Source organism: Pholis gunnellus, assembly GCF_910591455.1.
Source record: "Pholis gunnellus genome assembly, chromosome: 22".
NCBI lineage: Eukaryota > Metazoa > Chordata > Actinopteri > Perciformes > Pholidae > Pholis > Pholis gunnellus.
The window spans coordinates 1,863,961-1,890,792 of record NC_136549.1 but is presented as its reverse complement, the minus strand read 5'-3'; the positions used below and the strand labels follow the sequence as shown (position 1 = coordinate 1,890,792).

Below are 26,832 nucleotides of genomic sequence, written 5' to 3'. Positions count from 1 at the left end.
CCCCCCCCCCCCCTTCAGCCGGGGCCTTGGCCTAGATCTTTGCAGTATAATGGCCCGTTTAATCATGAAATATTCAACCCGCCTATCCAATGGAAGCATGCAGCTTGTAACATGCTCTTTTATATAGAGTGGATTTTTTTTTTTGCCTATGATTTATTCAGAAGAGGCAAATCGTAACATGACAAGTCCTCTGTGTTTAAAAGCAGGCAGAGAACCGGCTTTTATCTGGGTGATGCTGGAGCAACCTACATCACTTTTCTCATTGCATGAACGCACTAATTGCACCTTGTATTTCTTTTTCAGAGGGGAGGGGGGTTTGAATACAGGATGTTATAACGTGGACACTGCAAACGCTGCAGAAAGTCTCCTTCCTGTTCTACCCTTCGCGCATGCAACGCAGTGCAGAGCGAGCCTGTAAAAAGCATCTGTGAACCAGACATTAAAGCCACAGTGGCTTTAATGGAACAAGGCTCCCATGCCTTGTAAAACCAAACACTTAAGGCTTGATGATGACTGTTGGCATTGCCCCACTACTGCCGCCTCACTGTTTACAATAACGTTACTAAACCATTCTAAAGTTTCTAGGTATTGTCTAGAACATCTCCAGTAGCTTGATTGAGAATATTCTCATCATTAGCATTGTTGCGATTACCATTTGATGCACTGGCAGCCATTTTGAACCTCCTAAATTCATCCTCTGCAGTTAGATCGTCAGGCTGCTGCACAGTCTTGACTCCTGTGCTCGTCTAGTTTTGCCCTCACACGTTATTGCCAAGCTCCTAAAAGTGATGGAGAATGAAACCAATCAGTGTCTGCTTCAGAGTGACTTGTAGACGTCAGGAGTTGGGGTTAAACTTACATTCTGACACCTCCAGATGTCAAACTTTTTGTGCATGTGTACAATAGTTTTTGAGGATTTTTGGGGTATTTCATTTTTTCCAGCTGTGGTGCTTAAATTACTGTAAAGAAAACACTATGAATCAAAAGTGAATGCTCCTCGATCATAAGAATACCAGGAATTCTGAAGCACAGTGGAGTTTCCTCTTGTCTTGAATATTGTGTGTGTGTGTGTGTGTGTGTGTGTGTGTGTGTGTGTGTGTGTGTGTGTGTGTGTGTGTGTGTGTGTGTGTGTGTGTGTGTGTGTGTGTGTGTGTGTGTGTGAGAGAGAGAGAGTGAGAGAGAGAGAGAGAGATTGCTGGTTGTCACTCAGTCAGTGGAATGTTTTGCGAGCGTGGGCACTGACAGGTTTTCAGGGCTGACATCATTGCCTCTCATCTGCCTCTCAGAGCTCAGTCACCAACAGAAACCCTGCAGGCGTTTTTCAAATGGGATCGTCCTGCAGGAAGAACTGTTTCTTACCTACTTGATGGAGCTTATGGTCCTTGTTCTCTGTCAAAAGAGAGCGGTGACAGTTTGGCTTGTTTAACAGATGCTAAGATGAAGGCAGAGCCTTGAACCTTCCATTCGCCCTCTACATTTGTCTCTAAGGTGTCAAGTTGCTCACATTGTGCTCAACCTAAGTCATTCTATCAGTGGAGCTTTCTTAGAGCCAAGATGGCTGCATGTGGGTCTGGACGAGTCCATAGATGTCGAGGTGTGGTCCTCCTAGCGAGGGTCTCTTAAGGAACTCCCCATCATGTCGGTGTGTTTTGACAGCGGTTCCTCCGCTGGGCCGAGTACCGAGCGGCAGCCGAACGCATATACTGTCTGAGGCCCAAACAGGAAGCTAGGGAGAGGACCTGAGGGAGACTTATGTTTAGAGCGAGAATCCAGATTGTCTCCGCGTGCGTGTCTGTTTTAAAAAAAAAAGAAAACAGGAAAGGGGTGTGTGTGAGGCAGTCTCATTCAAGACATTGGAGAAACTAGCTTGCTTGCAATCACGCAAACACACACACACACACACACACGCGCACACAGATGGTGGTAAACATTCAGGTTCTTTTTGTAGCTCCGTCTGTGTGCCTCTGGCGGAGAGCGACGGCCGTTGCAGTGGCGGCCCCGAAACTGAACGCTGAATGGTTGTTTTCAGGCCGGAGTGACAGCTTTGAAACCCTCTTCTGCATACACAATCATACACACGCGCACACACACACACACAGCTTGCAGAGGCCAGCCAGGACACAAAGAGGTGCACCCAGGGCGGACCGATCGTCCATTGTTGTGTTTACAAATCTGTTACTGCAGTGTTGTCATGACTCATGGTTGTAGAATTGTGGCGTTGCTAACAATGTGTTTGGTTGGTTGTCATCTCTGTAAGCAGAATAGTTTCGCATTGCACGTCTGGCACCAGTTTTATCACCAGATTTGTCAGTTTGGGTTGATGAAAGGATGCCAGAGTTGTGATACTGTTAAGACCCTGCTATGATTATGTACAGTGCATCCGGAAATTATTCACAGTGCTTCACTTTTTCCACATTTTGTTATGTTACAGCCTTATTCCAAAATGTTTTAAATACATTTTTTTCCTCAAAATTCTACACACAATACCCCATAATGATAACGTTTTGCAAATCTATTAAAAATGAAAAAATCATACGTACATAAGTATTCACAGCCTTTGCCATGCCACTCAAAATTGAGCTCAGGTGCATCCTGTTTCCACTGATCATCCTTGAGATGTTTCTACAACTTGATTGGAGTCCATCTGTGCTGAATTCAGTTGATTGGATATGATTTGGAAAGGCACCTACCTGTCTATATCAGGTCCCACAGTTGACAGTGCATGTCAGAGCACAAACCAAGCCATGAAGTCCAAGGAATTGTCTGTAGACCTCTGAGACAGGATTGTATCGAGGCACAGATCTGGGGAAGGGTACAGAAAAATGTCTGCAGCATTGAAGGTCCCAATGAGCACAGTGGCCTCCATCATCCGTAAATGGAAGAAGTTTGGAACCACTAGGACTCTTCCTAGAGTTGGCCGCACGGCCAAACTGAGCGATCGGGGGAGAAGGGCCTTATTCAGGGAGGTGACCAAGAACCCGATGGTCACTCTGACAGAGCTCCAGCGTTGCTCTGTGAAGAGAGGAGAACCTTCCAGAAGGACAACCATCTCTGCAGCACTCCACCAATCAGGCCTGTATGGTAAAGTGGCCAGACGGAAGCCACTCCTCAGTAAAAGGCACATGACAGCCCGCCTGGAGTTTGCCAAAAGGCACCTGAAGGACTCTCAGACCATGAGAAACAAAATTCTCTGTTCTGATGAAACAAAGATTGAACTCTTTGGCCTGAATACCAAGCATCATGTCTGGAGGAAACCAGGCCCCGCTCATCACCTAGCCAATACCATCCCTACAGTGAAGCATGGTGGTGTCAGCATCTTGCTGTGGGGATGTTCTTCAGTGGCAGGAACTGGGGGACGAGTCAGGATCGAGTGAAAGATGAATGCAGCAATGTACAGAGACATCCTTGATGAAAACCTGCTCCACAGCGCTCTGGACCTCAGACTGGGGCGAAAGTTCATCTTCCAACAGGACAACGACCCTAAGCACACAGCCAAGATAACAAAGGAGTGGCTTCGGGACAACTCTGTGAAAGTCTTTGAGTGGCCCAGCCAGAGCCCACACTTGAAGCCGATTGAACATCTCTGGAGATATCTGAAAATGGCTGTGCACCCATCCAACCTGATGGAGCCTGAGAGGTCCTGCAAAGAAGAATGGGAGAAACGGCCCAAAAATAGGTGTGCCAAGCTTGTAGCATCATATTTTAAAAGACTTGAGGCTGTAATTGCTGCCAAAGGTGCTTCAACAAAGGCTGTGAATACCTATGTACGTGTTATATTTTCGTTCTTTATTTTTAATAGATTTGCAAACCTTTTAAACAAACCTTTTTCACTTTGTCATTATGGGGTATTGTGTGTAGAATTTTGAGGAAAAAAATGAATTTAATCCATTTTGGAATACGGCTGTAACATAACAAAATGTGGAAAAAGTGCAGCGCCGTGAATACTTTCTGGATGCACTGTATATTTATAGAAAAATCCCATATATTAGGGCACTGGTATTGAATCGGTTCTCGGTATCGAAAAGGAAAAAAATAATCGGAACATCTCTTCTGACAGTGAGGTTTTTAGCTTTAGGGTCGGGTGTCCAGCCTCATTTCTTAAAACTTTATTACATGTTCATACTTCATACTCGTATGATGTATTCTTTGATTTAATTAATACTTTTGCTAAATTTAGACCATTCTATCGAGGCAAAGCTCTTGTGTGGCTGCTTGTGTGTAGATTAAAAAAACTTGAGCCATGTAGAAACACATATTCCTCAAAGTATTGTTTTTGTATCTGAATGGTCACTTCTGTATTAAATCGGCTCTATTGAAACATTTCTGTTCCTGTCCAGCTACATTAGTGTACAACTTTCAATAGGAGATTGTACTATACCATTTATACTGTAGTATGACATCAGAGACAATCCAGTCGGGTGATTTTTTCCATAACGGTTTCCTAATTTTATTTAGATATAACTTGAAGATGATTTTATCCTTAACACCGGCTCCTAAGACACACACATGTGGAGATAAGGTTTTTGTTTTTCCTTTTAAGATACTTGGTAATCATCAGTTGAGAATGAAGGGATAGAGAATGGCATGCTCTATGTAACAACAAATCACACGCTGATTCATGGTTGCTGCCTTAAACCCAGAGGCCGCCAAGGTGTCCTGGGTCAGCATGCATCTGGCAAAACTACAGAACATTATAAGTTTGATTCCAACTGTTGCTGTGGTTTTGAAGTATCGCTTTCCGTTATCGGAATAGAGCCGTGACTAATTCATGTCGCGCTTGCATTTGCATTCAGTGGAGTGTGCATGCGAGTAAAGGCCTGCACGAGGGGAATTAGAAACCTCTCAGATCGAAAGCAAGAAGAAGCGAGCGAGCGGAGGAGAGAGGAGTGTGTGTGATGCTGCCAGCAGTGCCGGCCTGCGGGCAGCCACTTCCTCCATCGCTCCAGAGCGGGGCTGCAGCCTTTCAGGCCCTCCAGAAATAGCCCTCACAATCTGCCTTTCATAGGGGGACAGAGCGACGCTGGGCTGCTGTGTGTGTGTGTGTGTGTGTGTGTGTGTGTGTGTGTGTCTGTGTGTGGGTGTGGGTGGCTGTCTGTGTGTGTGTGTGTGTGTGGCTGTCTGTGTGTGTGTGTGTGTGTGTGTGTGTGTGTGTTTGTGGCTGTCTGTGTGTTTGCTGCGTTACCACGGCAACGTTTACCCCCCCGCTTGGTGGTTGTGGTTAGTGCTCGTCTCATATTGACCAGTTCACCATGTTGCTAATATGGTCGAGGGGAAGGTAGCAGTGGCAATTACTTTGTGCTGATATGCAGTGGCTTTTAATTTGTGCCCTTTTCTACCTTTTTTAAGCCAGCATTTAGACCACCACAGAACACCAAAACTCTCCACTGTCTGGCCCCAGATTGAGGAAGTTATTTTATTGTAAGCAGCTCATAAAGGCAGGTATACATATCACCGTTATTATGGCAGAAAACTAAATGGTAATTATTATGCCATTCAAAGAACATCATCATGCTGTAGTCAGGGAAGACCTTCAACATATCGCGTGCGTGTGTGTGTGTGTGTGTGTGTGTGTGTGTGTGTGTGTGTGTGTGTGTGTGTGTTACAGCAGTCTGTCTGCTGAATACTTGTTATTCATGAGGGAGACGGTGGCCCCAGGGCCCCAATGCTGCCCTCATTCCTAGTGTGTGTGTGTGTGTACTCAAATTGTAATCCAAGTCTGTGTGGGACAACTTTTTGTGTGTGTGTGTCACTAAGTTAATGTGATCCGCACCCTTCGGGGGGTGGGGTGGTGGGCTTGGTCTTTTGCCCTAGATTTAGATTGAGAGAGATGCACAAAGTAGGGAGTGTGCACATTTAAAGATGTATTGCTACATAACTTATGAATCCACCTAATAGACACATTTTCAACACATTGGCATTTAAGGTGAAAACATGTTAGTTGTGTGTGTGTGTGTGTGTGTGTGTGTGTGTGTGTCTGTGTGTGGGATGCCCTGTTCCTTGGTGCTTTGATGGTTTCCCCGGTATTCAGAGAATGTCTCTGTCCCCTCTCAGGACAAAGGCTGAGTCAGTGTTGCTCACAGTCAGCCTGTTGGTGCTCAAGGGAGCAATTGGTCAAATCCCTGAGGGGTGATTCCAGCGTGTCCGGAGCACTTTTGATGTGAAGATAGGGGCCGTTAGGATTGGTAGAGTTGGCTGTGTGAGGCTCCGGTAACCACATCGCTGCAACACCCTTGTTTGTGTGATGCTATAGGCTCTGTATGCCTGGGATAAAAACTTGCACGTGCAATATGATTGCCCTCTTACTTATCTTAAATAGAGATAATATTGTTCGATGCATGTTTAACATAAGCGCATTTCCTAAATTTACTTGAAAGCCGTGTTTTTGCTTTTCTTTTCAAATGTGCGACCGAACTCAAAATCTTGACGATAGATCTTTACCTCCATCATGTTGACACCTTGGCTCGCCTCTGTTCCAACAGCTTCTGTGAGGCAACGCAGTCGCTCAGCATGTATCCGTATGCCTTCCGGAGAAAATGAAGAGCATTCCTGGGGTTTACTCTCCTTATTCTAGAACAAGTTGCCATCCAGTTGATATAAGAAATGGAGACTTTCGAGATTTTAAACAATACTTTGTGAGCACACAAAAAAAGATACAGCTCCCACGAAAAAGGACAACCTACAGGTGTTGAAGAAAAACGGTATTGGGTATTAGCACGTTTTAAAAAACCAACAACGTCCTTATCTAAACATATGGAGTGAACCACACAACATACTAGATGGTTTTTTCCAAGGCTACATACTACTGGCGTAGTTACAAAGGTCAATGGGGGATTTTGAATGAAGTTCTTCCTTTTTCTGTGAGGTGGCTGAATGAATACACCAGAAACAGCAGCTGAGTGACTAGTGGTAGAAGATTAAGTCCCATCTTTATTAAGACGGAAAAAAAAAGAAGGAATTCTGCCTCCCACCACCGCGCTCGCTCTAACCTTATGTGTACAATGTGACTGGAAAATGTAGATTAGAGGACTTTATGGGTTCAGACCTGGTCCGATATCACTGTACTGTATTTCCCCCCCTGAAAGAGGTCTGCACTGTTTAAAGGTTATTCAGATTATTGTGTCCCGGTTCCTATGACAGGGAGGGTGATATGACCAAAATATGACATCACGCTGTTAGTAGGCCTCTGCTTGGTTGTACAACTTTGAACCCATCGTTTCATAAATCTGATGGCACTTTTACATGTCGGCCTCATGTCTGAATCAGTTTTACTGTAGGTCAATGTCAGCACTTTTTAAGAGCACAGTAATACATTTGTATCATTATCATGAGTGTCAGGTCTACAAAACTGCAGTTTACCACTGAATTAAAAGTCCAAAGCGTTGTCTCTTGAAAAGTTATTGTTATATGTTGTGTAAGACGTTGTGCAGGCACATTGTGCAGCATGAGTGAATGAAGCCCATGTTGCCAGGAAATTGCCAGCAACCACAGAGAGCACACCAAATATTTCCACCAAGATTAGCTATGGTATGCAGGTTTTTTAAAGGTGGAAAATGACGTAGACTCCTCTTCCATCGACAGTGTGCCACCACGTTTTTCCTTGTGTTTTGTGTTCGACGTCACGGACGCACAGGCTGACAACGGAAGCAGTGAAAATGTTATGGTGGTTTACTCTTTTATTTTTATATCTATTACTTATTCAGTCTCTCTTTCAATCACTAAACCAGAGTTGGAGATTTTTTGGATCAGTGAAAAGACTGACAAAGCGTGGTAACGAATGACTGTTGTCTGACTGGAGTCTGGTGGCTTTGAGGAGAGCATATGAATTCTATGTTTTCTACGTTTAATGAATTATAATAATTGTCCAAATCCCTGTTGATTTTACTTATTATATCTTCACTTCAATGTACTTCACATAAATAAGCGTGTCCACCTGGGTGTCATATTTCTGTGAAATACCCGTGAGTATTGCAGAGTCATTTGTCCAGGGAATGAATGCAGATTGTAACAGCCCCTCACTTAAGACTAAAGCCAGACGTTATTGGGTGTCAGTGGGAGTTTTTAGTCCAGAGGGGAGGGGCTAGCGAAACAAGTCCGTTTCTTGGCTATTGGTTGCCCGGGTAACACAGAGTCATTTCCGGGTCCGTGTGCGTGGGTGCTGCGGTAGGAGAAAGAGCTCTGTGGTTAATTTGCAGCAGAAAAGAAATGTGGCGCTAGAATATAGTAGAAGTGATAAAGGGGGAAAGAAGAGTGTTGGGTTGAAATGATTAGAGGGATGCAACGTATTGCTGAGGGGAGACAAAGGTCTGGGCGGCGGACGGTGTGATTGAGTGCTCAGCCATCGCATTTCCTGTCGCAGTATTCTGGGTCGCACGCAGAAGTCTTGTTTTGCATCGTGGTCTTGAGGAGCCGCTTGTAATAAGAACATCTTTCCTGTATGTCGTGTATCTGGAGTCAATTCCCAGGTTTATTAAGACAACCATATCCTCTGGTGAACTGACCCCCCCCCCCCCCCCCCCCCCCCGGTTCTTGCCTTTTTTTATGCAATGCTCACAATTGTGTTTCGTTTCAATGACTGTGCCACTCTGACCATTGAATGAAGTATTCTTCACATCCTGAAGCTGCTTGTGCACAGTGATTTATTTCATTTACCAAACACATTCTTTTCTTGAGTTCCTCCCCATCCCCTCGACCACTTAAAGCTGCGTTAGAGCCTGACTGAACTTGATCCGTGTCAGCATGCGGGACACGAGCCTTCCACATCATGTGGTTGTCATCCACAGATGAGTCCTACGTACTGCCCCTGATTTATGTCGCTCTCGTCTTGGCACTCTTGGATGTCACACTAGACTTCATGTTATATTTTGGCCACTGGAAAACTCTTTGCGTGCCAGCAAACATGCATACCTTGCATAAAAGGACTTGCAATGACCTGCAATATGTTCCTGACCTCTTCTTCCACAACAGCCTCTTGCCTGTAACACTGCTGTACACAAAACCATTGTGTTAAAACCCTGCCACATTTAAGGCTAGTTGTTGAACTACTGCAGCTGGCGAGCTCACTGCTGAAGCGCTATGCAAGCAGGAACATGCTAGTGCTAGTCCACCACAATCTATTTCCTCTGTGCCGTTTAGTCTACATCCTCCTTCATGTTATTCAATCATAAGCTACTTAAGGGAGGAAAAAGCTCTCAGCTAACGGCTTGCTAACTGTCAGTTAGCACCAGACCTTTTTCAACTAGTGTAGTGGCAGTTTGGAGCGTACCCATTCGGAGGGGGGGCGATTGCTTGGCTCATGGCCCATTGACTCTGGGGAAGAATTAGAGTTCAGTTGGAAGGTTAACATATCCACCCTCCAGCAGTAAAAAGTGAACTGAAGTCAATGAGCCGTGGCCGTTAAAAGGCCCGCTGTAGACGACATGCTCCACTCGGTCCACAGAGTCCTGAAGCACGGTGTCTGAACGGCACACCGCGCGTCCTCGGGTCTCCAGCGATACGCCCACAAAACTGTGAAGATCGGTTGAACGGTTCTTCAGATGCCTGACATACACACACATGCAGAGATTCCTTGCTTTATAGTTTGATTCAAACTAGTGTACTGGTGTGCTGTTTAGGACCAGGATATGAATGACTAAACAAGCAGAGGTCTGTTTGTGTTCAGCCCAACAAAGTCACAGCTCCTTTGCTTGTCTGTCTGTGCATATACTGTATGTCTGTTTTTACCTGCCCGAAACCAAATCGCCTCCATGGATTAATAACGTTGCATTGAATTGAATCGGAAGTTGAATCCTGGATGTACTTTAGTCCGAAACACTGGCCAGAGTGACTGGAAAGTAGATGGCCTGAGTTCTGTGTGCTTTGGCAGGTTTCCCCACTCTATTGAGTCTGTTTGGTGGCTCAGACTCAGCAGAGCACATTAGCACACAGCCACCTGTGGCCGCGGATGCAGAATGAGAAGTGAGAAGAAATAAAAGTCATGTTATTAATCATCAGTCTGTGACAACTTGGTTTGAGATAGACCTGAAGCAACCGACTACGTAGAATTGAAATACGCTTTGTCCCTCTCTGAGGCCGTTTCCCCCCCTGGAAAGCCTCTCGTTTTTGTTGCATTAGTTTTGCAGGAAGGATGTGAGTTTGCTGAAGAGCTTTTGCACAAATAAAATGTCCCACATTGTCTCCAGGGCGACGGCGCTTTCCAGATGGAGCAGGGGCTTTTTTTCATCCTCTATGTGGCTCCTGAATGGCAGCGCTGCTCAGTCTTTTTTATTTTTTAACAGGCTGGCTCATTTATTTATGCAGGATCATCATCTTTGCCGCCATCTGACACCACATTTAGACAGGTGTGACTTATTGATGCGACGGTCCGCGTGTTGCTTCGTACCCCAGGAGGGGCCTCAGTGTGTGTGTGTGTGTGTGTGTGTGTGTGTGTGTGTGTGTGTGTGTGTGTGTGTGTGTGTGTGTGTGTGTGTGTGTGTGTGTGTGTGTGTGTGTGTGTGTGTGTGTGTGTGTGTGTGTGTGTGTGTGTGTGTGTGTGGTAAGAAAACTGTGCGGGCAGCAGAGAGCCCTGTCAGAGGGTGTGGTTGTAGAGCCTGGATATAATGATGTCATAGTTTAGTACATTTTCACCCAGAGATGTGATCTTGTTGCTGTGGTGAAAAATACTGCAGCCATGGCTCACCTCCCGCACACTGATCCCCACTTAACTAGCAATGAAGTTATGCTGGTGCAAGTTGTTCATGGGATTCATTTTTGCTGTGGAAGTGATTTATTTATGAAAGCTTTCTTCATAAATAAAGGTCACAGAGCTTGTGAGTAAAACCTAAGTAGGAAAAGTGTCATGGCAGTAAGACATTGCATCAGTGAGATATTGTCTCATTAAGTGAACGTCCTCTTCCTGAAGCTTATGCAGGAGCAAGACCCTCGTTGAGGGTCGATGCCGTGTAGGACTTTTGGTCCGGCTGCTCTTTGTGGATGGAGTCGGTGGAAGACTTGTGTATTCTGTTGGATGGTGAGTTTTAAGGTGGGAGTGGAGATTTGTGGTGTTTTTCATCTTTAGTCCCGACTTGTTTATCATGCAGCTTACAAATCCCTTTGTTCTCGTTCTCTGGCTCTATTTTTTCCTTTTGGTTTAAAACCAAAGAACTGCCAAACAGGGTGCATTTCATTCTTTTTGCTAAACGAGAGCGGACGTCTTCCCTGCTGGAGTTAGGGCTACACGGGTAATTACTAGAGACTGTACCGAATAGTTCAAAGCTTCAAAGCTTCATTCTTAATGTTGACTTAAAATTATTATTATTGAAAACTTACAGAAACCACCGGGCTTCCACCTTCTCTTCCCACAGTGAGCGACGTGGTGTTGTGTCCTCTCCTCTGTAATTACTTCACTCCAAAACTCAACATTTATTGAAAAAAGATAATAATTTTTCCAAATCCACAACATGTTTTTATCCAACATAATATTCTGCTTGATCCGTTTGTTGGCGTTTAGCCTTTAAACAAATCATTTTCACCACGATCAAATATGGTTTAGTGTCTTGCACGCACCTGTATTAACGGGGCGGTATAGCAGATCTAACAGCACCATCAATTTCATTTATAATACCACAATACACAAAACCAGACGTATGCTCGGATGTTTTTTTTGATGCGCTACAACAATGCAATGAAGCATAGCTAAAGCAACATCGCGTCATATTGCCAAAGCCTATGCAGAGTCAGCTTGTTTAGTGCAGTTCTGCACACACGTCACTGTACATATGTGCAAACATAGACACACGAGGCTCGGAGCTCTTTTGTTCCCGCCGGCGGCTGTCGCCTTGGAAACCGCCCGATGTCGTGTCACTGTGGTTTGGAAGCCTGCGAACGATGAGCCGTGGTCTGGTTCAGCATCAAGCTCAGGAAACACACTCGCTCACACACACACACACACACACACACACACACACACACACACACACACACACACACACACACACACACACACACACACACACACACACACACACCATTCATTGGTCACATGACCTGGCGGTCTACTTCCATCCTGTGTCAGAGTATCACCACTAGTAGTCATCGCTGTGAGGCGTCATCGCCAGCTTCAACACACACACACACACACACACGCTATGTGTGACCCACATTTCCTCCCATGCTCCCACCTGTCGTCCTCTTCAGGCCTGCCTCTATCTCCCTCTCCCAAATGAAGTTTTTTTCTTTTCTTTATTCGAGCAGCAGGTGTGTTGTTGCTAAGCAGCAGCCACCTTCAGGTTCACACTGAGCCCCCTCGCTGATCGCCGACTCTCTTGGTTGATTGTAAGCTTTTGGTTTGCTCAAAGGTAGACTTTTCCCAAAAAAGTAGCAGTCTAGTCTTTAAAAATGTCTGAAAAATAAAGCTCCAGAACCTTGTAAAAATGATTTTATCACAGAATCCACTTTAAGAAAAAACTATAACGGTGATAATACGCTCAGTAAAACAATGAGCTTGTAGAAGGGAACTATTTATGTTCTTTGCATCTGCCTTACCGATTATATTCCTATATCAGGAGAACAATTGTGTATTATTTAGTTAATACTTCTTCAACAAACAAGTGTATTTTGTATTTACATGTATTCTCAGTATCAGCTGCTGTGGATCGAGGGATTATCTCCATGCGGCTCCCAACATGGCGACGAAGCCGTTTACTTTAACTGTTAATCTGATAGCGACGTTAAAGGGTTAATTATTAACTTCCCTGCTGCAAACTATGCTTGTTTGCATGAAGAAAACACAGCGTTAAATGTTCAAATGTCAGCAGCATCACGTTAATATGTTACAGTCAGAAAGTTAGGAACGTCAGATGAAAATAAAACATCTTTTCAAAGTCATTCTTAGAACTTCAATGGTATTATTAAGTACCCATATTGGTACTTGGTATCGGCAAGTACCCAAATGTAAGTACTTGTACTTCTTGTGCATATCGATGCATCCCAACTGCACTATATCTTTACATAGCACATAGTTTGCTTTTATATTAATGCTCTGAATTTCAAATTTCGAGTTAACTATCTGTTACTGGCTAACACAGCCTCGTTATCGAAAGAAAATGATGGCAAGATGGTATATATTGGTGAGATTGTAAGGTGGTTAAAAAGGGGAATATATAATTAATAACAAAATGGCGGTAAGGTGGTTAAAAAGTAAGGTGGTTAAAAAGGGGAATATATAATTAATAACAAAATGGCCATTCTTCAAAATATCAGACTATTTGTACTGTATAGCATAAATTAAAAAGTGAACAGATCCCTTTTCATTCACCCCAACAAATGGACTTTCAAGGCTTCTCAGTTTCAACCCACTTGGAATGTCAGGCCGAACTATTGTGTATGACTTTGGATGGCGAACCAGGAAGCGTGGAAGCCTGATTTTTTGGGGGCTGTTGCTGTCTGCTTCGAGAGAGTCCAGCGGCGGCTTAAAAAAGCCTGCTCACAGTCTGCACATTGATCTTTGGGGGCTCAGCTCTGTAGGAACTCAATGCACCGATTGTGACTCGCTGATTGTGTTGCTCACACAGCTGCTGTTACACTCCGTCCAATTCACTGGGACAAAATAACACGAACACGGTGCGATCACCAGTTTGATATTTGAGTGTTTGTGTAGATTTTGGTGACGCCATAGTTTCTAGTGCTTTCAGTCAGCTGACACGTGGTCACTCTTACTCTTTAGCACAGTTTTAAGATTTTTGTCTCACTGTTTTTGCTGTTGTAACTTTTGACGACATTTGTCCTCATTGGAAACGAGAGGGTGAGATTATGAGAGTGGTATGTACGGCGTTTGCATGAGCTTGTATAATGAGGGAGCAGACTTAGGGGTGTTAATCCACGTAGTCCTGTGAGAAAGTCGGAAGGACTTTCATCTTTAGTTTTAGCTAAGCTTAGCTTAGTTTTTTAGCTAAGACATGCAAACATGAGCTGTCCAGGAGAGAGTAAATGCAAGATTCAAGGACATGTGCTGTAGTAGGAATTTATCCAAATCAGAAAGAGGAGGCAAAGACAAACTAATGCCCTAAAAGACACTGCCCAAAAACATACATATTTGGTGTATAAGATGCGGTGAGTTGTAGAGAAAATGATCACTCCTGAAAATGAAACCGATAGCCCTCCAGTGAATAACGCTGCATAACAACAACAGGTCCAGCTGATATCGCATCCCTGCAAGGCCACTCCACTCGTTTCACATTCCACTCACAGGCTGATAGCGAGCCGTTGGCTAACATCAGCAGCGTCTGTCACACAGTTGTGCCTGCAGACGGCCCGTTTAACGGCTCTCTGCTTAAACACACCCAGAGTGGACGTTTGCCAAAAAATCTGTCTGTGCAGAGTGATTGTGGTTACAAGGAAATCACTTTGCTTTAATGTGTGGTTAGTTTTGACGGTTAGAGCGGCACAAATTCTTTCTGCACTCTTGGCATCAAATATTGAAATGGTGTTGCGCAGGTGGTCAAAGTGAAACTAAGTGTCTTGGCGAGGGTTTCTGTGTGACCCTCTTTAGCCCCGTCCTGCAGTGAGAGAAGCGAGCACCTCATTAGAGACGAGATGCTGGTTTGTCGAACGAAGCACCAGCAACAAGCGTCACGGCTTCCACCTGCAGGAAACTAAAATCACACGCGCATACATCCGTGCATCGCTGCTGTGTGTGTCCTTTGCACACAGCCCGCCGGAGTTTTGCCGAATCTAGACTCATTGATCTGGATGTGACTGTTAAGCAGTGGATGTGACGTTGAGGGGACCCATCCAGTGTTCATTTTGGCAGCTATTTTCAGGTTAAGTTTTAGTCGCTTTTAAGTCATTTTTATCATTGGTAGTTTTAGTCTAGTTTGAGGTTCGTTATGTGATGAAAAGCACAGATCGATTGAATAAGAATGCAGCTACTGACTCCCACCCTGTTATGAGAACAAGTCACTCTGCCCAACATGCAAAAACATTTGTTAATCACATAGATATAAGGGATGAGACGGTGGAAGGTGACGAAAATACAGGGAGATTTTGGTGAAGTTTTTATTTTTGCAAGCTACATTTTAGTCTCGTCTTGGTCATGGAGAAAAAGGTTGTCAACGAACATGTATTTGTCATAGTTTTCTTTAACGCAATTAACACTCATCAGGTGAGATTCTGCTGCTGTCATTGTGGTCCAGATGTGGCACCTTTCAGGTCTGGCTCATTGTCAAATGACATGTCCTCATGCTGCTATAACATACAAAAACTGCCATGCAAAGACAAATGGAGAGATTCTTGCCGCTTTTCCTGAGCGAACATGCCAAATGTGATACAGTCTCATACTGCTACTGAAAGCATCAACGCGTTGGTCAATTTAAGGCAGTATTTATCGTTTCGGGTTCATAACTGAATCAATTTTGGAATGTTTGTTTTTTAGCAGCTATATGCATCTGTTGTGCTTATTGTATTTAAACAAGAGACATTATAAACAACAAAGAGCCATCTATAAACTGCATTTTTATGGAAAATAATAAGAGAAATTGGCAAGTCAAATCATGACTTTGGTGTTGTCATTCAATGTTTTATCAAGGAATTAATGGTACCTGATGGCTAGCTGCTCTCCTCTCCTCTTCTTATCTCTCCTCTCTTCTTCTCCTTTCCTCTCTTCCCTCCTCTCTCCTCCCCTCTCCTCTCTTCCCCCCTCCTCTCCTGTCCACTCCTCTCCTTCTCCTTCTCTGCTTTATCCTTCGTTAACGTCTAAAGCAGAAAGGAGCTGGTCTGATCAGAGGAGAAAAGACAACAAGACTCTGGCTACAGAGTGTTGACTGAAGCAGCATGTCGAGCGGCTCTGCATTGTCATGAAAACATATTTTAGCCCCATGAAAATCAAACGGAAACATCTTTTAAGTTGTGTAGGAGTTGTAATGGCCAGGAGTTGTATTTAGTTGTATACCATGTCACAGCCACTGTCTCATTCTGTGCCCTCTCATTTCTCTGAGTAATTGCTGGTTTTGTGAAGTCCGTTGGAATCTTGTTTACATTCCATCGATTCCTTTTGTACAGACGCACATATTCTTAGAGTGAAAAGTAGCCTCCTGAGACGAGGAGTCACCTCTTGTATGTAGCAAACACAGTGCTATGCACAAGAGGTGGGAAAAGGAGTACAACAAGAAATGAAGTGTGTGTGTGTGTGTGTGTGTGTGTGTGTGTGTGTGTGTGTGTGTGTGTGTGTGTGTGTGTGTGTGTGTGTGTGTGTGTGTGTGTGTGTGTGTGTGTGTGTGTGTGTGTGTGTGTGTGTCACTGTGTGTGTGTCACTCCCAGCAGACTTGTTTCCTGGCTCATTCCCTCATTCCTCCCTCAGCAGCAGGATGTCCTGCTTTAACTGGCCCAACAGTCCCCACCCTGCGTTGCGATTGGCCGAAAGTGTTTCTGCACCGGCCTCTGCTTTTCACGTCGTCTCACTCGAGCATGGGTTTTCTCTTTGTGTTTGTGACACACCTGCAGCACGTCACCCACTGGCAACACATTGTTCCAGAACACGAGGCGGTGCCAGGCGACACACTTCTTAAATCGCCAGACGTAGTTGGGAGGTGACAGCGGGTCCCGGCATGCCTCAGCTCTGGTATTCTGATGGATGATTCATCGCAGTCACATGTTCTTTGGTGTCACAACAAAGTCCATCAGCACCTTTTTACAAGCAGATTGTAATTTACTTTCTCCTCTTTTAACAATTGTCCTTTTCACAGTCGTAGCAGAGTAAACACAGGTGTAATTGATAGTGTGAATTATGGTCCCTTTCTATTAAATGTGTCACAGCCATTCCAGTGAGCCAGCATTTACAGTACCAGGGCCCTGGCCCACCTAAATGAAGTTAAAGTGATTTATTTGATCTGTCCCTTATAATACATCATTAAAACTACTAATGACAAGATTTGAAAATACAATCTTTTGTTTCCATATCATTTGAATTCTGTTTGTTTTTAGGAAGAAACTAATTATAAATTTCTATAACAAAGGGATAACACTTTCAGAATTGTTGCTGGCTTACAGACTTCTGACCGTTTTGAAAAGATTTTTTGGATGATGGCAAAAAAAAAAATAGTCTGGAGCCTTGTAAACCAGCTGCTATAATCAAACAACAAAGGGATCCGTTTCTGCCAATATGGATCATCAACGATCAGTAATTAGTATCAGCTAAAAAACGTGTCTAGGGATCTCTAAAAGTTATGTTTGCTCCCTTCTTTCTTTGGTGCTGATCCGATCCGTCCCACTAACCGATACCCAGCCCTATACAGAACTGAAACAGTGCACTTCATGGTGTCAGTACTTTTTTGTTGATGCCTGAGCACTACATATCAGTCTCAAAGAAGGCAGCCAATCATCTCAAAGCAACAAGAAAATGAATCTCTTGTCTTTGATGACCTGATCTCAGAGCGCTGCTCCCACAAGCCTCCACATATCTCGGGTTTGCGAGGGAGCGAGGATGACTTGAGCATTTCCCTGTGTGTTTTGGGAGCTGGCCTACTTTCTGTTTGTGTATTGTCTCTGTGTGTCTGAGCTTCTGTTTTAGTTCCCTTGGTAAAAAGACTCTGTTATTTCTCTTGAGGCAGCAAACTGTCCAGGTTTGCGCTACATTCTGGTGTAAAGTTCTCCTTTTTATCAGCATGGGATAATATTTAGTTTTATGCAGTTTCATGCTAGATTCACACCCTTTTGTATCGGGAGGATGAGTGTATTCTCTGTGCGGATGAATGCTGCCATTAAGCAGCCTGTAGGGCTTCAGATGGAGCGAAGCTGAAAGGCGGGCTTGTGGTGGTTACATAAGCGGGCCTTTGTCGTGTCATTGTGCCACTGTGATCAGCCAGGCCCTGGCCAACTGTGGAAATGGCCTCATTAACCAGCAGCAAAAAAAAAAAGCATTATAACTAGTGTTATGTACGAGTTCCTCTGGTTACAAAAAGAAGTCTGGTTGTATAGAAATGGTCAAGTCTTTGAGAAAATGACTCTACTTCTCTCTTGATTTATTACCTCAGTAAACATTGTAAACATGAGTTTATGGTCTCAATCTCTAGTTTCAAGTCTTCTTCAATACAGCATGATGTTCATTTAGTACATGATGGTCCATTTAGAGTCAAACAGACCATAAAGCAGGGGATGCCTTAGGGCGGGGCTACACAGTGATTGACAGGTAGGTACCAGAGCCATATAGGGCGTCTCTACCACGGCGTCACTGCTCCGCAGTCCAAATGTTGTCACCGTTCACTGGCTGCAAGAAATCCAAGATGGCGACTGCCAAAATTCCAAACTCGTGGAAACCGCTGCCCTCGTTTTTGATGAATTAGTTGTGAATGTGTAAAAATAGAAGCACTTTAGCAATTTACTGACTAACAACAGTTGGGTCGCCTCTGAAGTCTGTCTTTATAGTGAAGTTGTCAACTTAACACACTTGTCAGAGATGTATTCTTCCTCTTTTTATGGAGGCTACTTGTTTTTTCTCCTGCATCCGGTCCAATCTCTGTGGCATGTTGTAGCAAAACACACGTTGTGTTTTAACATTAACTCATGATTTATTTGTATATCAACATACATTACAAACAATATTCAAATAGAATTCAATAGAATGTGCTGATATGGTTTAAAAACAACCTTCAAAGGAGTTTATTTAACGATGTAAATAACAAGGACTGACCTGTGTTTGTCTCTCTCTGTCTCTGCAGCGGAGGGTGAAGGTCAAGGTCGCATTCTCCAGCGGTTTCCTGAGAAAGACTGGGAGGACAGCCCGTTCCCACAAGGCATAGAGCTGGTGAGTCAACACTTATAGACACACTGCAGTGTGGTTCAGTGGGTAGAACATGGCACATAACCCTGTCTGGGTTAGGGGTTCAATTCCCTGGACAGCTCAATGGTCTGGGCAAGACACTAACTGCAACTATTCCAGGTTTTATAGGGCTGATGCGTTCATCACGCTCTGAACTGGGTGAGAGATTTGTTTGTGGTGAAGTATCAGTTCTGTTGGAAGGTTTTAGCAGTTCTAAATCTTAAATGAAGCTTCTTTTTTTTATGCCTATTGTCAGATGTATATCCCCTCAGGGCTCAGGTTATTTATAGATTTAAAAAAGCACATTTTTGGTACACCAACAAGTGAGGAAACACCCGGCGGTCTGACAAGAAAACGAGCTGTGGATCACAAGGCACAAGGTTATCTCAGGATTGTAATGTCACTTTGTTGGTTCTTCTGGTTGATTGTCCAACAGAATTTGATTTAACAAACACTAGCCAGATTGCATAATAAACATTGAACAAAAAGTTCAGAAATTAGTGTTTGGTAGATTAATTCTTTATTGTAACAATGCTTCTTGGCAATACATTTTATACCGTTGGAAAGCCTGTTTGCCGGAGTGGTGGGACTATGACGGACGTTGATCTAGAGTGACGTAAAAGTTGTAGGAATTCTAAAGATTTTGCCACTTTTACCTGCAATGTATACACAGCCTAAGAGTATCAAAATAACCAGTATGTTGCTTGTTTTGTCCAACGGTACTGTCGGGGTGTAATGGGCATTGTCTCTACGGGCCACTAGTGGAGCTTTAGACTTAAAACTTGTAGAATATATGATTTAAAAATATTTTATTCAGAAGAAACCAAAATAAATGCTATGTCATGTACAGTGGAGGATGGATCTTGAGGGGATCTAGAGATAGGAGACAGCCATTCAAATTCAACACACACACATTAATGTTTGATTTGAATGACTGTCTCCTTGCAAGTTAGTTTTCACATAAGTGCCCAAAAAAAGGGACTGCACACTCAAAAACAGAGCAGGGCGTTATGTTAGTTAGGGATGCTCTGATTTGTTGGATCGTTATTAATCTTCATCAGTTTTTGCACGGAAACATTTATACATTCTTCATTTTGGAAAAAAGGGGCGCTGGTATCATATCGGTCCCCTGGGTATCTGAGTCTTTGAGGGGGGATGGGGAAGTGAGATTGCTGCATTCTTAATATTAATGCAAGACCTGTTGAATCAACATGGATTCACACGAATGTCGGCTGGACACCAGCGTATGCGCTCAGTGAAACTAGAAATTGCTTTATAAACTGTTTTGGTGTAGACTGACTTCAGATAAAAGCATGTGTGACATGTTTACACAGACCAGCTGCAGCTCAATTCATCAAGTCTGTGAGGCCACTTCATGAATAATGACCATTTATTATAAATGTCATATCTCAAGAAAGAAAACAGCTAATATTGACTTTCTGTTGTTTGCTCACCTCGGTCAACAATGACATCGTTTGATTGCTCCATTTATATTTCTTGTTGTGCAACTAAATATTTGAAAACGACATACCATAACTTCTTCAAACTAACTACATTGTGATTAAAAAACGGTCGCAAAATACACTTTCACGGCTATTCACATGGTTCGGTCAGAGCTGTGGTGATGTCATCGTGTTATTAAACCTTTTTTGCTGTGCTAATGATAGCCTAGCCTTGGATGAACATGTGACTTTACTGTCTGGTATGTCGCCCAGGTATGCTAATATTTCTGATTCCCACACGTCTCGGTTTCCCCCCCTGGCCCCAACGCTGCCGTCACCTTCTCACCTCTCTAACCTGCACCTCCTCCTCTAGTTCTGTCAGCCCAGCGGTTGGCAGCTGGTTCCCGAGCGTCAACCTGCCTCCTTCTTTGTAGCAGTTTTGACTGACATCAACTCGGACCGTCACTACTGTGCCTGCTTCACCTTCTGGGAGGGCCTGGACAACCCACAGGTGAGACCGACTCAGTTGAATCAGCACAATTTGTAATATAAGGTGCAAAAGAATGTGTAATTAGAAGCTGTTCTATCAGGACCATTTAATACAGATGTTTTCCTCCCATGAACACTGGCAATTGACCCTTCGCTAAGCTCCGCCCCTGGGATGCAGACTCGCCAATCATAGCGTAGCATCGGCCAGCAGGGACTTAGTGAAGGGTCAACTGTCTTTGCTGGAACACACAGCCAGGAAGCACCCACTGGGGATCGAACCTGGGTCTTCATTGTCTCTTAGCCTGCTGTGAGTGCCGTTATATCGATGCTTCTCTTTGTCCAGCTGCAGAAGGCTGAGGCCAGCGAGGTAGATGAGGCGGACGAGGAGCTCGCTGTCGTCCAACCAGCTCAGGTCTTCGCCCCCAAGAGCCTGGTGCTGGTGTCCCGACTGGACTACACAGAGGTGTTCAGGGTACGACACACACAGACAGCCCCAAAACACACTCTCATTTCTGCATCGGTTGAGGGTTTGTGTGCCTTGACTAGAGTCGACAGTAGGGTTGGGCAATATGTTGAAATTGATCAACCGGCCACTGTCAGCCCAACAACAGGCGGTATATTAGCATAGGTGAGTGTGCAGCGGCCACGTTCCACAAGCTCTCTTATCTTATTTTTTTTCTATTATTTTATTTTTTCTCTAACAAAATAAACTGATATAATAATATTCTTCACCTTTTGTTCTTATTAATTAAACAGAAAAACACAACCGTACACCTTCGGAATTCAAAATGATCTTTCTCCCAACTAAGTCGGGCTTGATCATCTTCTTAAACCCTTAATTGACCGAGTTAGATGTGAAAATATTCTTTTAAATATTAGTTTTATAGAAACAGCATATAATGATAAAATGCTTTTTTATTGATTGTTTATTTTTTTGGAAATCTACAGCCATACTGACCATCACTCATTTCCTTCTCTGTAAATATAAATACTGTAAATATGGGGGCTTTCTGGCCCTGTGGCATGCTTTGATTGACCCTCGACCTCTGTGCCCTGATTGAACAGAACTGTTTGGGTCTGATCTACACCGTCCATGTAGATGGCCTTACTGTCCCCATGGAAACGGTGGTTGGAAATCTCCTCACTTGCGTCATACCTATCGCTGGAGGCTCCCAGGTAACTGCTGACCACTCATCACTTTCTCTCTCCCACACACATACACATACACACCTGTATAGACCACGCTGCCCCACAAAGCCAAAGGTCAAAGCTGACCGAGGACGATGATGAGCTGCGACACCATTCTTCCTCTCATTTCTTCTGCTGTGTTGCTTTGCTGGATGGTATACACTCCTTATGTTTCCACACGCCTTGCTCAGCGGTGCAGTTTCTTGGCGCAGCCGGCTAGTGCGGCACCTCGATCAGCATGGGCCGCTGGAGGAGCTAAACTTGCATCTGTGTTAGCTTGGTACAGCAAAAAAGGTATTAGCTGTGGTTTGGACCTTTTGTTTCCTTCATGTGTTTCTCTATGCAGACTGTGAATGTGCACATGCGGAAGTGCTTGTAACAGGACTACCTGCACATTTCTTTGTGCATGATGGAATAATTCATGGATTACTATCAACAGAGTCAGTTTAGAGTGGCACCGATCTTCTCCATAGGGTTGGTTTTACAGCAGGTCTCTGGTCCCCTGAAGGGCAGGGTGTTATATACAGCTCAGTAAACACTCTTTAGTGTTGCACAAACCTTCCATTTAGAACCAGAAAAAACAAACCGATACATTTGTGTACGAAGCAGAGCTTAGATACCAACTCAATACTTGTAAACCAAGCTTCTGTTTGGGTTGTTGTAGACATCTTTGTATACTTATACTTTGTATACTTAGGTTATATGACTCAGTAGAGTTGTTCCATTACCGATAGCGGCACATGTTAAACTATCAACAGAGATGAGAAGAAGAAGCAAGATGGCTAACTCCTCAACTACTTCTATCTTTAAAAATGATTGCTGCTTCATAAATCGCTGATTTCGCTGTAGAGATCTGCACATGCTCAGTACCGATCAGGCAGGTGCTAGCCGAGAGTGTTCCTTTAGCCAGAGCTAGCAAAATGTCAACAATTTGTTAATATTTTACATTGAAAAATCTGTCAAACTAGATCATAAAACTAAGTTCTGCAGCATTTATTTTCTGTACGGATTTACAAAGCGTGAAATGTAAGCCAGGCCATACAATAATAATAGCAATCACATCGCATCCATACAGGGTTAGTAGTCTTAGGTCCGCAGCTATCGATTATTATAGTAATCGAGTTACTCGAGGAATTGTATATTTATATACAATATTTACTTGTGTTTTTAAACACGCTGGTACCGGATCGGTATTGGGAAGTAAAAAATGGAATCGGAACATCTCCATAACTCAGCCAATGAGCACCAGTGTTTTTCCTTCATGCTGAAGTGACACAACATGCACCAGCAGCGTTGTGGGTTACTTTAAACAACCTTTTGTTTGTTCAAAAAAACATTTTTGTTTGTTTGTCATTTCTCATATATACTTTCTCCCTCCCCCTTTCTTATTTCTGTCCTATTTGTCGTATTTGATAAGAATCTTGTTTGTTTTTTTATCTCACCTCGAGACAATAGGGACTTCTCTTCTGTTTTTGGCTAATTCTTTGTACAAGTGAACTAAACGTCCCTGTTACATGTATTCATGCGCATGGTGCAGATACATAAATGCACATCGGTTGAACTCCAGATGTTATAACCCCTGTGTGTCGTTTGAGTGCACCCTACTGTACACTGGTCCCTCTGTGTTACAGACAGATGAGTCCCCAGTTTGTAGTGTAGACAAGGTTCCTCAGGCCCTGGCCTGTGACTGGCTGCTGGCCTGTCTCCAGGTAACTCTCCCGCTCGGCAAGCTTCACCAATCAACAACCCGCTCAACGTTATTGATTCTGTTGATCCAACGGAGCGGATTCTGTTTCTTTTCTTTAAGGAATGTGTTGCTTTCTCGCAGTCATTTCAAGTCATTGCGTGATTGATGGCCTTCTGCTTGTTTTCTGTGTTTTGTGATCAAATAGTTTCCACAGGATTATATAAATCATTTCTTTCTTTTTTTCATCGCTCATATTTGTCATGAACCTGATTTGTTGCACCTATTTTAGCACACTGATTGTTTTCAAATCGATTCCTCACTCTCTAAAACACACACACACACACACACACACACACACACACACACACACACACACACACACACACACACACACACACACACACACACACACACACACACACACACACACACACACACACACACACACACACACACACAAACCCATTGCTGTGCAGGTTGTTCGGTTGCCGGGGTGACCATATGGCACGGCAGATGGCTTCCTACCGGGCAGCACTTCATCTGTATGAGAGAATCAGATCTAATCAGTATTAACGCACATACAGACCCAAACAGCAGAGGCTAACGTGCTGGCTCGCCTCACACACACACACATACACACACACATCTGAAAACACTCATCAGTGCACAGGCAGTCTTATTTAAACAAACACGCACACATACATATATATGCACACAGCACAAGATGGGAGTTTGTAGTGTGTCTTTCCATCCGAGCACAAACTGTCCTGTTCCTCCAACTCGAGAGACCACTTAGAAAAGAGTGACACACACACACACACTCGCACACACTTACACACATTCCTAGAACTGTGTGATCCCACAGGGCTTTTCAATCGGCCCGGCTAAATGTCTGTCATTACCGTAGAGTCTGTGTGTTCACGTCAACCTCTCCCAAACGCACACAACAGAATCACTCCAGCAGTGTGACACCCGCCATCAGACATACTGCCGTGGCGTCACAAGACAATCCTCTAACTTCTGCAAAGCCTGTGTGGGACTTTATGGATTTATGTGTCGGTAAAGATATATAACATTACAGCCTGTAACGTTTGTGCCCATTTTGTTAACGTTGTATGATGAGTCTTCAGCCACACACATTTAGTTTACTTCAAAACACTTTCTTCTTCCAAGTTGCACTAACGATCAGGTCCGTCCGCAAGACGACAAGCAAATAACTTCTAAAATTGCTTGTTTTCTGAAAGGAGTTCGGGTTAACCAGATAAATCCAGCAACCTCAATGTTTTGGAGACAGTTTAAATTTCAATAATATGACATTTTGATCTTCTCCCGAAAGGCGATCGTCCAATCATAGCTTAGCAATGGTAACTAGGAGTGGCAGGTCTGTCAAGCTGTGTACATGGGACAAGCAATACTCCCTAAATAACAAGTTTGGATGTTCTTTTTCTTAAAGGTAAAGGTATATGGAATGGTTTAAACGGTGTGATTATAAGCTGCAAATGTTAGCATGTCCGCCTATGTACAGTACTGACTCAGCATTAATTCCAAGGCCAAGTAGTAGTATATTCTACATTTTTCTCAAGTCGCAGTGTCATCTTAAAAATGCACTTTAGTTCGTCCTCATCCTAAAAGCCTGTTTTCTTAGCCTAGTGATGGGGCTGGCTTTCACTGAGTGAATATGCTGTCTTTTTTTAATATGTAGTTTATCTTAATAAAATAAACACAGCATAGCAGTACTGCTGTGCAGCTTGTGAAATAACTACAGATTTCTTTTTTTTTTGACCAGCAGGACGTTACAACACTCCAGTCGTTTATGAATGGTTTACACAACCCAAAATGTGAGGTGAACTTCAGGCTGTTGGCCTGATGTGAGAAATGGTGAAAGGTAGAGCAGCCTTGTGGTGAGGAAGACCGTCCTTAACACAGACGTGTCAAACTGCTAAGTTCTGGTGCACCCTTTTGCATCAAGTCCCCTTTCGCAACACCGTGAATCTGCACGGCACACGACCCTGACCTATGACCTTCATTTGTGTGTGTGTATGTGGTGGTGTTAGTCCTGTTTCCCCATGGAAGGAAGTCAAGTGCTCTTCTTACCGCTCATCAGTGATGGAGCTGTTACAGGACAGAGGGAATTCCAATCCCGGTTTCTGGACACTGTCTGTCCCGCTGCCAAGTGCTCTGACCGACAGGGTTTGATTTAGGAATAACACATTAGAGTTTAAAGGCAGAACTGAGAGCAAAGCAACCACTTCAAACTGAAAGCTGCACAAGTTGTTCTGCTTGAGGTCGTTGCCACTTTCTGTCACATGACGAGAACACACGTCGTTTCTCACGTAGCCTGTAAAAACTCCAGTTTAAACCCCGTCGCCTCCTATCATTGCAGTGTGAGAGGTGATTTCAGCTGTTTCCAGTATAGACTGTTTGTTAATAAGAAGTGGACGTAGTCGTCGTTGCGTCACCCCCGGATTTCCGCCGTCGCCATCTTGGATTACGGCCGTGGCCATGTTGCTGTGTTTTTTTTCAAAACATTAGGATCTCATTCAAGAACATTTCCGTACTCTCATCATAACTTTCTCTCACTGTTTCTTCGCCCGGTGTGCTCGTACGAGTGAGCCACGTCAGATTCAGCTTCTAACTTCAGATAACTGTGTAAATGACCAGTAAACATGATGAATGCCACCTGTGTGCAAATGAGAATTATATAATGGTCCAAATACTACTCATCCTGCCCCGTGTGTCCTATATCGAAGTCTTGCTTTCAGAGATCTATAGTAAATAGAAAATCATTTAACAGCGTCGGCAGCAGAATTCAAAGGACCTGCTGAAGTCAAGGAATGGGAACAAATAATGAGTGCTGTTAATGCAGCCTGAGGGTCACCTGAGGGTCGTCTAGTCACTGACATACAGAAGAAGTGCATGTACAATCCAGCAGTGAAGAATTAATTGCACATGTCTGGACCACTCAGAAATGTTAGAATGACATGATGGACCATCTTTTAAATGGTGGCTATGCTTTGTTTTGCATGCGTGTCTCTCATGTTACACTCATTCTATATTTTGTACCACATCCATCATCTTGCAGTTCACCATGTTCAGGACGTTATTGTTTGTGCAGCTTCCTTTGTTTCCGTCGCGCTGAGTCATCACTGTCATGTTGTTGTTAAGTTTGGGCATCCTTTGCCTTCACTCCTGTTGTTTCTAACCTGTGTCTTATCCTTCGGGGGGGGGGGGGGGGGGGG

General features: G+C 43.8%; 1 protein-coding gene across 2 annotated transcripts in view; it reads left to right on the top strand.

Annotated features, from left to right (window-relative positions):
- sbf1 (SET binding factor 1) overlaps nt 1-26,832 on the top strand; it is a 60,181-nt gene that overhangs the window by 987 nt on the left and 32,362 nt on the right. For both annotated transcript variants that reach the window (XM_079183885.1, XM_079183884.1), the window contains exons 2-5: nt 18,687-18,772; nt 20,603-20,740; nt 21,062-21,190; nt 21,784-21,894. In XM_079183885.1, coding sequence (XP_079040011.1) covers nt 18,687-18,772; nt 20,603-20,740; nt 21,062-21,190; nt 21,784-21,894 — 464 coding nt within the window. The remainder of the gene's footprint in view (nt 1-18,686; nt 18,773-20,602; nt 20,741-21,061; nt 21,191-21,783; nt 21,895-26,832) is intronic.